Source organism: Spermophilus citellus (assembly GCF_964194105.1).
Source record: "Spermophilus citellus genome assembly, chromosome: 3".
NCBI lineage: Eukaryota > Metazoa > Chordata > Mammalia > Rodentia > Sciuridae > Spermophilus > Spermophilus citellus.
The window spans coordinates 197,607,622-197,621,431 of NC_138184.1; the positions used below are offsets into that span (position 1 = coordinate 197,607,622).

General features: G+C 33.3%; 1 protein-coding gene across 1 annotated transcript in view; it reads right to left on the reverse strand.

Moving 5' to 3' along the window:
• Nucleotides 1-205: 205 nt before the first annotated feature.
• The window catches only part of SDHAF3 (succinate dehydrogenase complex assembly factor 3), a 55,419-nt gene continuing 41,814 nt past the window's right edge, over nucleotides 206-13,810 (reverse strand). The window contains exon 2 of the mRNA XM_081285458.1: nucleotides 206-6,681. Coding sequence (XP_081141584.1) covers nucleotides 6,478-6,681 — 204 coding nt within the window. The 3' untranslated portion in view covers nucleotides 206-6,477. The remainder of the gene's footprint in view (nucleotides 6,682-13,810) is intronic.

Below are 13,810 nucleotides of genomic sequence, written 5' to 3' on the forward strand. Positions count from 1 at the left end.
CTAACTAAAGCGATACTATTTGGATGTCTGGTATGGTAAGATCTTTCAAAATGTTGTTCTTAAAAATGCCTTGGTTATTCTTGACTCTTGGCACTGCATACTGAAAAATGTTTGTCAATTAAAAAAAATATTTGGAATTTTGATGAACATTGTATTGCAATGATAGACCTTTTGAGGACAATTAAGATATTCACAATATTAAATCTTTCAATCTTTGAGCATAAAGTGCCTTTAAGTTTCTTTAGCATCCTGAAAGTAAAATTTTACAATTTCCTTCTGAGAATTTTGAACATCTTTTAGTAAACTGGTTTGTAAGTATTTAATATTTGTTGACAAAATATCTTTGAAAATTTTCATGCTGTTACCATTATGCAGGCGCACAACTGATTTTGATTTTGTGTAGCAATGTTTGCATCTAGAAAACTATTAAATTCTTATTTTCATAATTTGTACGCTCTTTTAGATCTTCCACACATACAATAATATTATTTTAGAATATCAGTTTTGACTCAAAGAAGTACTTACAGACATCCTTTCCTTTTTCCCAGTCTCAAAGAGAAAGCTTTCAACAATTCATGTTTGCTGCACATGTTTGGTAGAAATCCTCTAATTAGACTGAAGTACCCTTCATACCTAGTTCAAGAGCATTTTTATCATGAATAGATGTTGAATGTTTAGCAAACACTTTTTCTTCACCTCTTGAGATGATCACTACTAAATCTCCTTTAATTTGATTATGTGGTAGACGATAGTAACTGATTTTCTAAAGTAAAAGAACTTTGGATTCCTGGCATAAACATGACCACATCACAATGAAATCATCATTTGCTGGATTTGCCTTACTAATATTAAGTTTAGGATTTTATATCTATGTTCCTAAGTAAAATTGGTCAGTAATTTTCCTTTTCCACTTCATTTCATAGGTATTTGTTGGTCTCATAAAAATGGATTAGGGAGTATCCCTCTTTTTCTATCTGGAAAGGCTTAAGTTTGGGATTATATATTTCATACTATTTGGCAGTACTCATCAAAGGTGTTATTTAGGCTTGAAATTTTCTTTCTGGGAATTATTTTAAACCATTGATTCAACAATTTCATGGCTCCTGAAACATTCTTTTGATTATTTTTGTCAGCTTCCTCTTCCAAAAAATTTGTCCATTTTGCCAGGCTCAGTAGTACACACCTGTAATCCCAGTGGTTTAGGAGGCTGAGGCAGGAGAACCGAGGTAATAGAAGGATGAGAGTTCACATCCAGCCTCAGCAATGTCAAGGAGCTAAGCAACTCAGTGAGACCCTGTCTCTAAATATACAAAATAGGGTGGGGGATGTGGCTCAGTGGTCAAGTGTCGCCAAGTTCAATCCCTGGTACCAAAAAAAAAAAATGAAAATTAAAAAAAAAAGTTGTCCATTTCTTCCACAGGTTATATATACATTTATTGGCTTTAAGTTGTTCATATATCTATTTAATGATACAACAGAAAGTTTTGTCCTATTTTGTTCTTAATAGAGGTTATGTGTGCCTGGTTTTTCTTGATTAACATTGTTGGGAGGTCTCTGAATCTTTTTCAAATAATAAATTTTGATTTTTAAAACTTTTCTGCTCTAATTTTTATTTCCTTCTATTTTCTTTGAACATATTGTGTTATTCTTTTAAGATAGCTCTTCTCAGTAATATTCAGCCTTTCTTTGCTTCTGCTAGACTCACTAAAGTCTATCAACTTCATTCAAGGGCTCTTTTCGATGCAATCCATAATTTCATTATGCATTTTCATCACTGTCTAGTTGTACTTATATCCCAGAGTCCACTAGGGTTTCTTCTTTCACTCATGGGTTATTTAGAATCATGTTAATTTCTCCAAATATGAGGCTGCTTAACCATTTACTTACAGGTAAATGCCAATTTAGCATTCTCTTCCTAATAAATTGAACCTTTCATTATATGAACCAATTCTTTTTATCCCTAGCAATAAATGTTTCTGCTTTAACAATTTTTTCAGATGCTAATATTATCTATATTGACTTTCTTTTGGTTTGTATAACTTTAGTCATCATTTTACTTTAAAACTTTCTATGTATTGTTCTTTAGGTGTCATCTTTTGTAATGGCATATAATTGGTTTCATGTTTTAACCAGGTAACAATTTGTCTTTAACAAAATAACTTAGTCCATTTACATTTCATGTAATTACTGGGTTACATCTGTAAGACTATTTAGTACTACTATAATAATATATCACAGATTGGTTAAGTTATAGAGGTTTACTTTGGCTCAATTCTGGTCAAAGGCTGGGGCTGCATACAGTGATGGCCTTGTGAGAACAGTCCCAAGCCAGAAAAGTCCAAGTCACTTCCCAAAGGCCTCTCCTTTAAACACTATAGTCAGACTGTTTCCCACTCTATCTTAATAACTCAGAGCAGGGATGAAAGTCCAACAGTTTCAGAAGAGGCAAACCACTATCTACCACCTGTTTTTTTTCCCCTATTCCTGCCCCTTCTATGCTTCCTTCTTTTTCTATTTTATGATTATTTTCCTATTTTTACCTTCTATTACCTCAGAAACGATATACTAATTTCTGTGTAACCATCATTTTAAGTGGTTATACTAGAAATCATATTTATACTTCAGGTTAAAGCTAACCAGTACCTTTATTCTCTCAGACCATACAAATTTAGAGGACTTATTCCAGTCACTACCCTATCAACTTATATATTCCAATTGAAAGGTATTTTAAACATAATTTTTGAACTCCATGAAACAGCATTATTATTTCATATAGCAAATGCTTTTTTAGATTCATCCATTATTCACAACCTTTGGTCTTTTAGTCCATCTTCAATCACCTCCCTACTATATAAAGCATACCTTTTAGAATTTAAGAATACTTAGGTGGCAAACTTGCTCATTTTGTTGTCCGAAACTGTCTTTATTCAGCCATCGTTCCTGAAATATATTTTTGAGGTACAGATTTTAAGTCAGATGTTATTTTTCTCTTAGTCATACAACTGGTTTCTGGTTTCCATTATTGATCTTTAGAAGTCAAAGATCTAACTGTACGGAAGATTCATTGTGTACTGGTTACCACTTCAGCCCTCTGCATCTTGCACTACAATTTCTATTATTTCTTTTTTTTCAATATTTATTTTTTAGTTGTAGTCGGACACAATACCTTTATTTTATTTAATGTATGTGGTGCTGAGGATTGAACCCAGGGCCCCGCATGTGCTAGGCGAGCACTCTACCACTGAGCCACAACCCCAGTCCACAATTTCTATTTCTAAAAGTGATGAGACAGAACATTCACACATCACATGAAGTATGTCTGTTACTTAGAGATAGGCAGCAAGGACAACAGTAGCCTAGAATTCATGACAAGCCTTTCCTCCAAGGGTCAGGAAAGCTGCCAGGCCAGGAGTCTCATCTGCACATGCCCCAACTACACTGCAACTGAGGGTCCCTGGAAGGCACTCCACTTGGATTTTACATCCTGGTGGTGACCTCATCTGCCCAGCTATAGTGTTGAAGGTCATGCCAGTATAAGAGGGATAGAAACACAAACCACAGTGTTCTAGACATTCCCTCTTTATCTCATGATCTTGCATTACCAGCATATTCTGAGCACTTTTTTTTTTCCTAAGAACTACCAACAAGAAAGCTGGGAAGAGCTGGGTCACCAAGACTACTAGGGACTTGTCCTGCTCTAGGTGATTTCCTTTGAAGGTTAATTGTGACTTCTGTTTTGGCTACTTTAACCAGTTTTTGTCTTTGGCATTCTATCTTTTACTATGATGTGTGTAAGTGAGGACTTCATATTTATTCTGCTGAGGATAAATCTGTGGACTGGTGTTTTTTATTTGAAAGTTTCTCAGCAATTAATTCTTCAAATATTGCTTCTGTCCCCATTAGCTATTTGAGACTATTAGTTATACATTTGATTTTTATTCTTTTTCCTGTATTCTCACATTTTCAAGCTGCTCTTCTACTCAGCATCCTGCACAATTTCTTCTATTACAGTCACTAATTCTCTTTTCAGTTCCATTTAATCTGTTAAACCTGTTCATTGAAATTTATTTTTTTTTTAGTTATTCTATTTTCCACTTGGAAAAGTTGTTTTTTCTTTTCTCAAATATGATAGTCATCTTTTATAGTAAATTCCCTGTTTCCTGGAGACCTTTTAAACAATCTTTCTTCTTAGCACATGTGTAATATTGTTTTAGTCAGCTTTTTTTGCAGCTGTGACCAAAAGATCGGACAAGAACAATTAGAGGAAGAAAGTTTACTTGGGGACTCAGGGTTTCAGAAGTCCTAGTCCATTAACAGCTGACTCCATTCTTTGGGGTGTAAGGTAAGGAAGAACATCCTGAAAGAAGGGTATGGTAGAGGAAAGCAGCTGGGAACATCACCAGGAAGCAGACAGAGACTCTCCTCACCACAGACAAAATATGTACTCAAAGATACGCCCCCAGGGACTCACCTCCTTAAGCCACACTGTACCTGCTTACAGTTAGCATCCAGTTAATCCTTATCAGGGGATTAATGCACAGATTAGGTTAAGATTCTCATAACCCAGTCTGGGGATGTGGCTCAAGCGGTAGCGCGCTCGCCTGGCATGTGTGCAGCCCGGGTTCGATCCTCAACACCACATACAAAGAAAGATGTTGTGTCCGCTGAAAAACTAAAAAATAAATATTAAAATTTCTCTCTCTCTCTTCTCTCTCTCTTTAAAAAAAAACCTCATAACCCAATCATTTTACCTCTAAGCTTTTTTGCATCATTTCACATGAGCTTTTGAGGGACACCAAATATTTAAACCATAACAATTATAAAACATGTTTAGTTCTAATTTCTGAGTTTTCTGGTGGCCTGTCTCTATTGCCTTAGTTGCTATGCTAATTTTCCTTGTGGAGTTTATTTAAACTTGAGGAAACTGTGATCCTAGTATCCTCCAAAAATTTGTTTAAATCTTTCAGGTACTTATTCTGGGACCATTTTATATAAATTCATAACTTGTTGTTTGAGTACATAGATGACTTGATTTGGGATGCTCTGAAACTCTGGACAAATACTGGAGCAGGTTTGCTTTTGGCGTTCTCTGATGGTATTCCTTAGGGTCCTGGCTTTGTGGGAAAACTGTATTTTATGAATCTCTATTTCAACTGGGCTCTAAGCTCTGTTTTTTTTGCCAGTGTTCCTAAGGACAATCAAAACCAAACCTGAAATTCACCCTCAGGGCAAAAGGGTTGCAGCAGTTTCATTTAGTAATACTGGCCTTGGAATTACTTAATCTTTTAGAACAGTGCCAACTCCCAGATGCATCTAAAAATGCTTTTTCTATTTTACCTAAAAGTTTTTAGTTTTAGCACTGCTCAGATGAACATAGTCTGCCACCTTACTAAAAAAGAAATCTAGCATTTTGTAAAAATTCTACATATTACATATTCTCACTTATCAATTAGGAAATTTCCAATGTCCTTTAAAATTCCTTATAAACCTAAGTTTATCTGGGTTCACTCAAGTGTCTGCTGTTGGCTGAGAGCCAGCTGATCCAGTATTGCCTTGGGTAGTGTAGTTTACTATGCTTCCCAAAACCTGATCTGATCTTCTGGAGGGTCAGCTCAGGCTTAACATGGCAGTAGGGCAGGTGTCCAATCATGCCAGTGGAGCTATGCCAGCTCTGAGGCCTAGACACTAAATTTGCATAATATCACCACACCATTCTTTTGATCAAATCCATGGCATGGGAGTAGACTTTTTGTCTTTGATAACTACTGTATCCCCTGAATATCAAATGATCTTGGCATATGCAAGATTTTAATGTGTCTTTTTAAAAATTTATAAATCAATCTAACTATGAGAAAAATTTGTGTTTTTATACTCCCAAACATTAGGCAATAAATGACTCTCAAAGTAACTACGAATTATTTGAAGGACCATTTGTTATAAATACTGTAGAAATATTATTATATTTTGTACAATCTACTATGCAAATGATAATATAATACTGAATATTAAAGCTTCTCTTTACAATTTCATTGTGAATAAACAATGAGTCAGAAGGAGACATGCAGAATAATCATATATGCAATTATTAAAGTGAAAATGATACTTTCAGAATGACAATCTAATAAACCTGTTGAAATTCTACATTTGTCATTATGATATACTTAACTGATATAGCAAAAGAAAATCTCTAATGCTTGAACATTAGCATTTAAAACAAACTTGTATACAAAAAATTCTCAATATTTCATTTTGGAGGCTTCCTTATTTAATGCACAAAATCAAATTCCATTCAGTAAATACTGCTATTCCAACAATGTCCTAAAGTTTTCCAGTTGTCTGCTGGTGATCCTGGTCCACATACTGTATTCATAAAAGCCAAAAATAAAATAATACGTAAGGATGAAATAATAACTTTTAACAACCAATGGTAGTTAAAAGGTTCTAAATTTTATATTTTGTCAAACTTTACTGTATTTACTAAAATTTTGGTTTTGTAGACTCCATGATACTAAATTGCCTGTTGGGTTTAGTAGTTTCTCGCATCAGTTCCTGTAACTGTCCAATTTGCTCATCACGAAAGTCATTAAGTTTTTCTTCTGGGAGTGAGGTGCCAAAACATGCTCTTTCAGTTGAATTTTGTCTGTATTCATTAGCTTGTTCCCATAACACTGATGCATATACCTAAGAAGAAGAAAAAGAAAAATGATTGATGTTCACTTATTTAATCATGGAGGACTTAATGAATTCTAATTCCAAGTTACCTATTTTTCTCCATCACTAAATTTTCTGCATTTGCCTAAGAAGATATAAACAATATAGTCATAGCTTTATTATTCAGTGATAATTTCAAATATAGCTTATTTTCAGCACAGGCTTTTAGAAAATTCTTCAATTATAAATTAATGGTGCATGTGTAAATGGATGGAGCTGAAGACCATCATGCTAAGCAAAGTAAGCCAATCCCAAAAAAACAAAGTCCAAATGTTTTCTCTGATAAGTGGATGTTAATCCATAATTTGTGTGGGGTGGAGGGGGTATATAAGTGGAGGAACTTTGGATAGGGCAAAGGAGAGGGAAGGGGAGGGAGGGATGGGGACATGGAGATAGGAAAGATGGTGAAATGAGACGGTCATCATTACACTAGGTACATTTATGATTGCATGAATGATGAGTGCCTACTTTGTGTACAACCAGAGAAGTGAAAAATTGTACTCCATTTGTGTACAATGAACCAAAGAGCATTCTGCTGTCATGTAAAACTGATTAGAATAGATAGATAGATCGATGATAAATAGATAGATAAATAATCTAGAGGAAAGGTACAGGGGTATAGATACAACAAGACTGGCCATGAACTGATAAATACTGAAGTCAAGTGATGTATGAATGGTTCATTGTGTTCACCGAACATGTGTATATGTTTGAAATTTTTCCCATTAGTTTTTTAAAAGTATGTATGTATATATACATACAAGAACGTTAAAATAAAAAATACAAAATCAATAGAATTAACTATGTATAAATACTAACCTAAAACTATTTCAATCACTTCTAAATTCCAACTATGGGCTTGAAATTTCTCATCTAAAAAACTTACTAAGTCCTGAAGAGCTAACCTTCACCTGTCTAACCACAAGCATGTAACTCTTTAATGCTTTATCAACCTTAAAATCATAATTTTTAATTATTTGTTTCAGTAAGGAATACAAAGCATCTTCAAAGTAAAATTTTATTTTTGTGAATCAGCAAAGGAAAAAAGCAAACTGTTTCTTCAGATTCAAATATGTTCTATTCTTTATAATCTCAACTTCTAAAATACAACTAAAATTTTTTTGTGTGTGGATTCATCAGGGTTCAAAGAATAAACCAGTTAGTTTTGAGGTTATCTTTGCTCAATGATACTATTATATTATAATGAAGTTATAATGATCACCTGCTTTTTCCACTATAAGCAGGTTCTTCATTAATCTTGTTCTTAATTAATCTTCTTTGATCCTTTGATCTCTCCTATTTCCAATTAACCATTTCACTGTTTCTTCTGCCACTTTTAAAGTGTTCATTAGAAAACATATTAAGATTAAGGTTCTTTAATAAAGAAAGTCCAAATTTACCAGCAGTTCTTCTTATATTCCCTAGCATTTTCCCTTATGTATATAAGACATAGCCAAATAATTTTAAATAGGTTTTGTGGGAATTTCCTCAGTAAAAGAATAAGATTTCAGAATTATCACTCTATCACATAGTGAACCTCAATTTAGTTCAGTTTGTGTGCCATAAAATTAGCATTTGTATTGATAATATAAGTTGCTAGATTTGTGCTATTTTCCTTACAGGCTAGAATCAAAGAGGCATAAAATTCCTTATACAACTGCACACAAAAATTGAGACTGTTTTTAAAGAACTAATATGTGCCATGAATTCTCCAGTTGTCAATAAGGAAGAGAGATGGCAAAAAGAGAATAGGATTTGGATGTGGGATAGTGACAGAGACATAGAAAACAAAAATGTCATAGAAAATAAATTAATGGATTTCAGAAAATTGAGCTTCCAGGTATGAATAAAAGGAATATCAGGAAAGAAAAGCTACTGGCTCCATTCATATCTTAAAGTTATCCATATAGAAAGATGTAAAAAATTGATCAAATTAACTATGATACATCTATAGTCATCTATATTATGAAATAGTATGTGATAGTTAAAAAGAGTAAAATCAAGAATATATTGATAGAAGCTCCCAAGACAAATTAGAAAATCAACTTACAGGATATTAAGTAAATACAATGCAATTTTAAAATATGTGCAAATTTATATATGTAATAGCATACTTATGTGAAAGTAGGCTGTAAGAATGTTTACAAAATTTGGGTGGGTGATCTTTCACATTTTGTCCTGAACACCTTTACCTTTGTGCTATTCTAAATTTTTAAATAATAAAGACTAACATAATTAAAGGGAAGAGAAAGCTGGAAGAAGAGAAACTATAGGAGAAATTTTGAAATGAATAAGTTGAAGCTCTGGTTTTTCATGATTTGTCCTAATAACAGAGATCAAACTAATTTGTCTAACTAAAATTAATTAATTTAACCATAAGAAACAACAAAACTCAAGTTTCAATTTTTTAAATCACATCTTGTATTTGCTTTTCTTGGTTTCTTGAAAACAGAACTCCAATGCAATCACCCCAAAATAAACATTTTAATTGTGAAATCACAACATACGAACTGACAAACTGGGTAAATAAAAGTTTTGGATAGTTGCTTCACACACAAATTCATATTTAGAAAAACATTTTTTCACAGACCTCCTTTTAATAGTTGTTATGGTTTGGATCTGGAATGTCCCCCAAAGGTGCATGTGTTGAATGTCTGATTCCCAATGTAGCTATACTGATAGGTGGAGCTTTTGAGAAGTGACTAGATCTAAGGGTTCTGACCTCATCCATGGACTAGTCCATTGATGGACTCAGAGTTGGAATGGACTTGTGGAAGGTAGTAGAAACTATAGGAAAGGGGACTTCGTTGAAGGAAATGGATCATTGGGGGCATGCCCTTGGGAACTTTATCTTGTCCCTAGATCCTTCCTCTCTCTCTCTCTGCTACCCAGCTGCCATATGAGCCGTTCTGCTCTGCCATGCCCTTATGCCATGGTGTTTTGCCTCACCACAGACCCCCAAACAATAAAGCCAGCTGACCAAGGATAAAAACCTCTGAAACTATGAGTCAAGATAAATCTTTCCTCCTTTAAGTTATTTATTCCAGATATTTTTTAATACCATGGAAAGGTGTCTAACCCAACAAAACCAATGGTTTTAAATCTTTTATAAACAAGGCATTTTTAAAATATCAACTGTAGAGAATATAATTCAAGACAAGTTCTATGTACCACCTGTTCCATTTAAAAACCTGACATTTTGTTACATTTCGGATTAGGTCATAAAAATGCTACCCCAAATTTTCTACATATAATCGGAATTTGGTCTAAAGAAACCTCTTTCTTTTAAATTACATAATTTCATTGCCAATTTTCCTAAAAGAATAAAAAAGATTAAAGCATGTGTTGCCCTTCTCACAATTCACTAGAAAGCTATAATAGTAGTAATTGTTTTCATAGATTTGATGAATTATTTGAAGTCCTTGAATGTAAACTCCCAAACAGAAGGACAACTATTAGATCTAGAAAGAAACAAATACCTTTTTCCCAATTTTATTCAATTATTGTAAGATTCTACTTAGCAACCCTGAACCAATAAATTTAAATTTGCAGCATTTAATCAAACTTTCCCTAGAGAACTGATTAAAAATGTCAGGCCTCCTTGCAGAGCAAAAACAACAAAAACACCCTCCTCCACAAGAAAGCCAAAGGTTACCTAAATTACAATAACTAACGTCAAAGACACTTTGGGTATTTGAAATACATCTGCTCAATTCATTAATACAGAATATTCATATTCTAGAAAAAAATGAATTTGTTGCAATGAAATAAATTTAACTTCTTGGCTCTTTTTTGAATAGGTTTTATGATTTTCAAGTCAGTAAGGATAGATTCTCCATTTTTACAGCACAGATAGCAAAATAAATGTTATTTCTCAACCTCTAGACACTTAAATCACATTGATTCATAGAATACAAACAGGATAGAAAATAATACAGGTGCCACCATTAAGTGTATTTCTTGGGTGACCATGAAGCAGGACTTCTCTGTAGTCAAGTTCCCCTGGTTTCTCTGCCCATTGCAGTAAAACCAAACTCAGGCTTCATCTGTGACTCTAGTGTTGAGCAAGAAAGGTGTCAGTAGCTACTTAAAGCACAAGGGGAGGGGGGAGAATAAAAGCAAGAACTTGGAAAGCTCTTGGCTAAGGAAACAGAGTAAGAAAATGTTAGAGAAGAATGACTCTCAAATATTCTTTCCTTGTCTATTATGAATTCTGTACGTCCTTGTCACTAGACATATACAAATGAAATATGCCTTAATGTCAAAACTAAGAGTCACATCCACAGCCCTTTTTATTTTATTATAGGGTCTCCCTAAGTTGTTGAGGCTAGCTTTGAATATGCAATCCTCCTGCCTCAACCTCCTGAGTTGCTGGGATTACAAGAGTGTACCACTGCTGTCTGGCATAAAAATGATTTTAAAAATACATTTTCCTGCTCATTTCAAAAACTACTGAGGTAAATGAACCATACACCGATGCTTTTTATAGTACCTTCAATTTTTCTCTAAAGATATGATTTTCATAAGTTTCATAAAATTCATTATACTATAAATATTAAGCCTATAATACAATGATGCATTCACACAGGGTATTAAAAAATGATAAAAGCTGTTATCCAGCATTCTAATTATCAGGACATCTTTATTAAAACTACCAAACATTTACAGTACAATAATGAGCTCTGTACTGCCTACCTAGGGTTACGGTTAGAATTAAATTATAAACTGTTGGTATTTTTAAAAGGTACGTGAATCCATGCCATAATACCATGGAGTTCTAATTCTCCTTGCATTTATAATGTCGTTATGAATACTCTTCCCCTTACCTGGAATGTTCTTCTCATGGTTGGCTGCTGTTTACCCCTCAGGTCTCAGGTTAAATGTCTCTTCCCTGGAGAGGCCTTCCTAATTCATCTATTTAGTCCTACTACTCTTTCTCAGTATTTAGATTTCCTGCCTAGTACTTACTCTAATCAGACATTATTTTGTTTCCCCACTAGAAAGTCCATGAAAAATAAACATACATTTTCTTCATTACCAAATTTCCTTCATCTAGCATAGTAGTTGGAAACAAAGACAGTGCTCAGTAATTATAATTCTAATAGTTAATAAATTAATGTTACCAAACATTTACCAAAAACCACTCCTAAGGAGGTAAAGGCATAATGTTAAACTGAAAGCTACCATGTAAAATGGTTAATCTTCTAGATTTTTATAAGGATCCACAATTTAAGATTACACTCAATTTGTAGATTTTACAGTGGTAGATAGAAATTTTACAAAGCTCTAATCTAAGCTTTCAAGTGAAAATTTTACCTTTGCCCAGAAATAGTTGTTTTACATGAAGTGACAGAATCACTCCATTAATTTTAGAGAAAATGTCTGCAAATACCCAAATCTGAATAACAATTGTCAGTTTTTTCCTCTCAGGTTAAAAGGTGCAAAATGAAAAAAAAAGTGTCTAATTTAGCTTGCTACTTAAATATTTGCACGAGTGTTTTTACTCAAATAAGCATCACATATTTGTAAAAGGCAGAAGTACTTTCTTAGTACTTCCCACTCTCATAGAATTTTAGACACATACTCAAAGGTCCATGTTTAATAAAATTGATGTGTATTACTTCATGAAGGATGCTCTTAAACAATATTGGCCTTTTTAAAACTGTAAGTGAAAATCAATGATGAATACAGTAACTGCGGCTACAGTCCATTTATTGTACTTTCGGGGTTTTTTCGTTTTTGTTTTTGGGGCTGGGGCTCAAACCCAGGATCTAACGCATGATAGGCAACAAGCACTCTACTACTGACTATACCTCTAACACACAGCCTCAACTTAGGCAAAGGTATCAGCAGTTTTATCCATTGCTGGATTTGCATATCAGTTGCAATTCTAGAACACAACTTTTCCAAAGTATTTTTTAGGGAGCTCTAATATCAATAAGTGTTCTTCCTTATGAAAATATAACCTTTTTATTTAGGTGTATGTGGAAAATACTATATACTATATGTCACCCTTGACATTAATGAAGAAATTTTTCAAAGCACACAATTGAGAAAACACTTTAGAAATTTCACTTTTAGAAGAAAGATTTCAATTTACATCACTGAAGAGTCAACTCATTGACTGCATTTTTCAAATGCTTACTCTCAACACCAATCATCCAATTTCTGTAAGATATGGAATCAACAGAGATGACCATTAACAGATGAATGGATAAAGCAAATGTGTAATATCTACACAGTGGAATGAAAACTAGCCACAAAAAAATGGAAGAACTGGAGAACATTGTGTTAACTCAAATAAGTCAGACAGAGAAAGACAAATATCACATTTCTCATATACGGATGCTAAGAAAAGCCAATCTGAATGTAGAATAGTGATTATTTAGAGGTTGGGAACAGGCAAAGGAAACTTGAGGGAGAGTGGATAAGTCCTAGAATTCTAGGGCATAGTGAGTATCTATAGTTCACAATAGTCTACTATGTATTTTACAAATAAGTAAAATAAAGGAGTTCAAAGACTTCATATACAAACTTATAAGGAGATGGAAATGTTAATGACATTGATTTGGTCAGTATATACTTCATACACACACACACTTCACACATTATGTACAATTATTGCATATTAATCAAAAAGTTTTTTAAAATGTTTAAGGACATGGTACTTACTTAAGGAAATAACCTGATTTGATAATTATGCATTATACTTATGTATCAAATTATTATACACCATAAATATGTACAATTAAAATAACTTTAAACCTGACCACTAAAAAATAAATCACTTCTATCTGTATGTGTGTATACATATCTAAATACATACTTTTCTATATCAAGATGGTATTGACAAAGCTAATTTATGATTTAATTGGCTTAAAGAAAAATTAGTGCTTATACATGAAGTATACATTCCTTAAACTCCTAGGTGGAAACTAACGGTAAATTTTATTCAAGTTCATGTGATTTGGGAGAAAATCTTCAGCAAATATAAGCTAGTTAAAGTTCCCTGGTTTTATTACAATATGCATGTATTCAGAATTGTCAGTGTTAAATATAATATAGAAGCACAGCTTTTCCTACCTACATTTATTAGTAA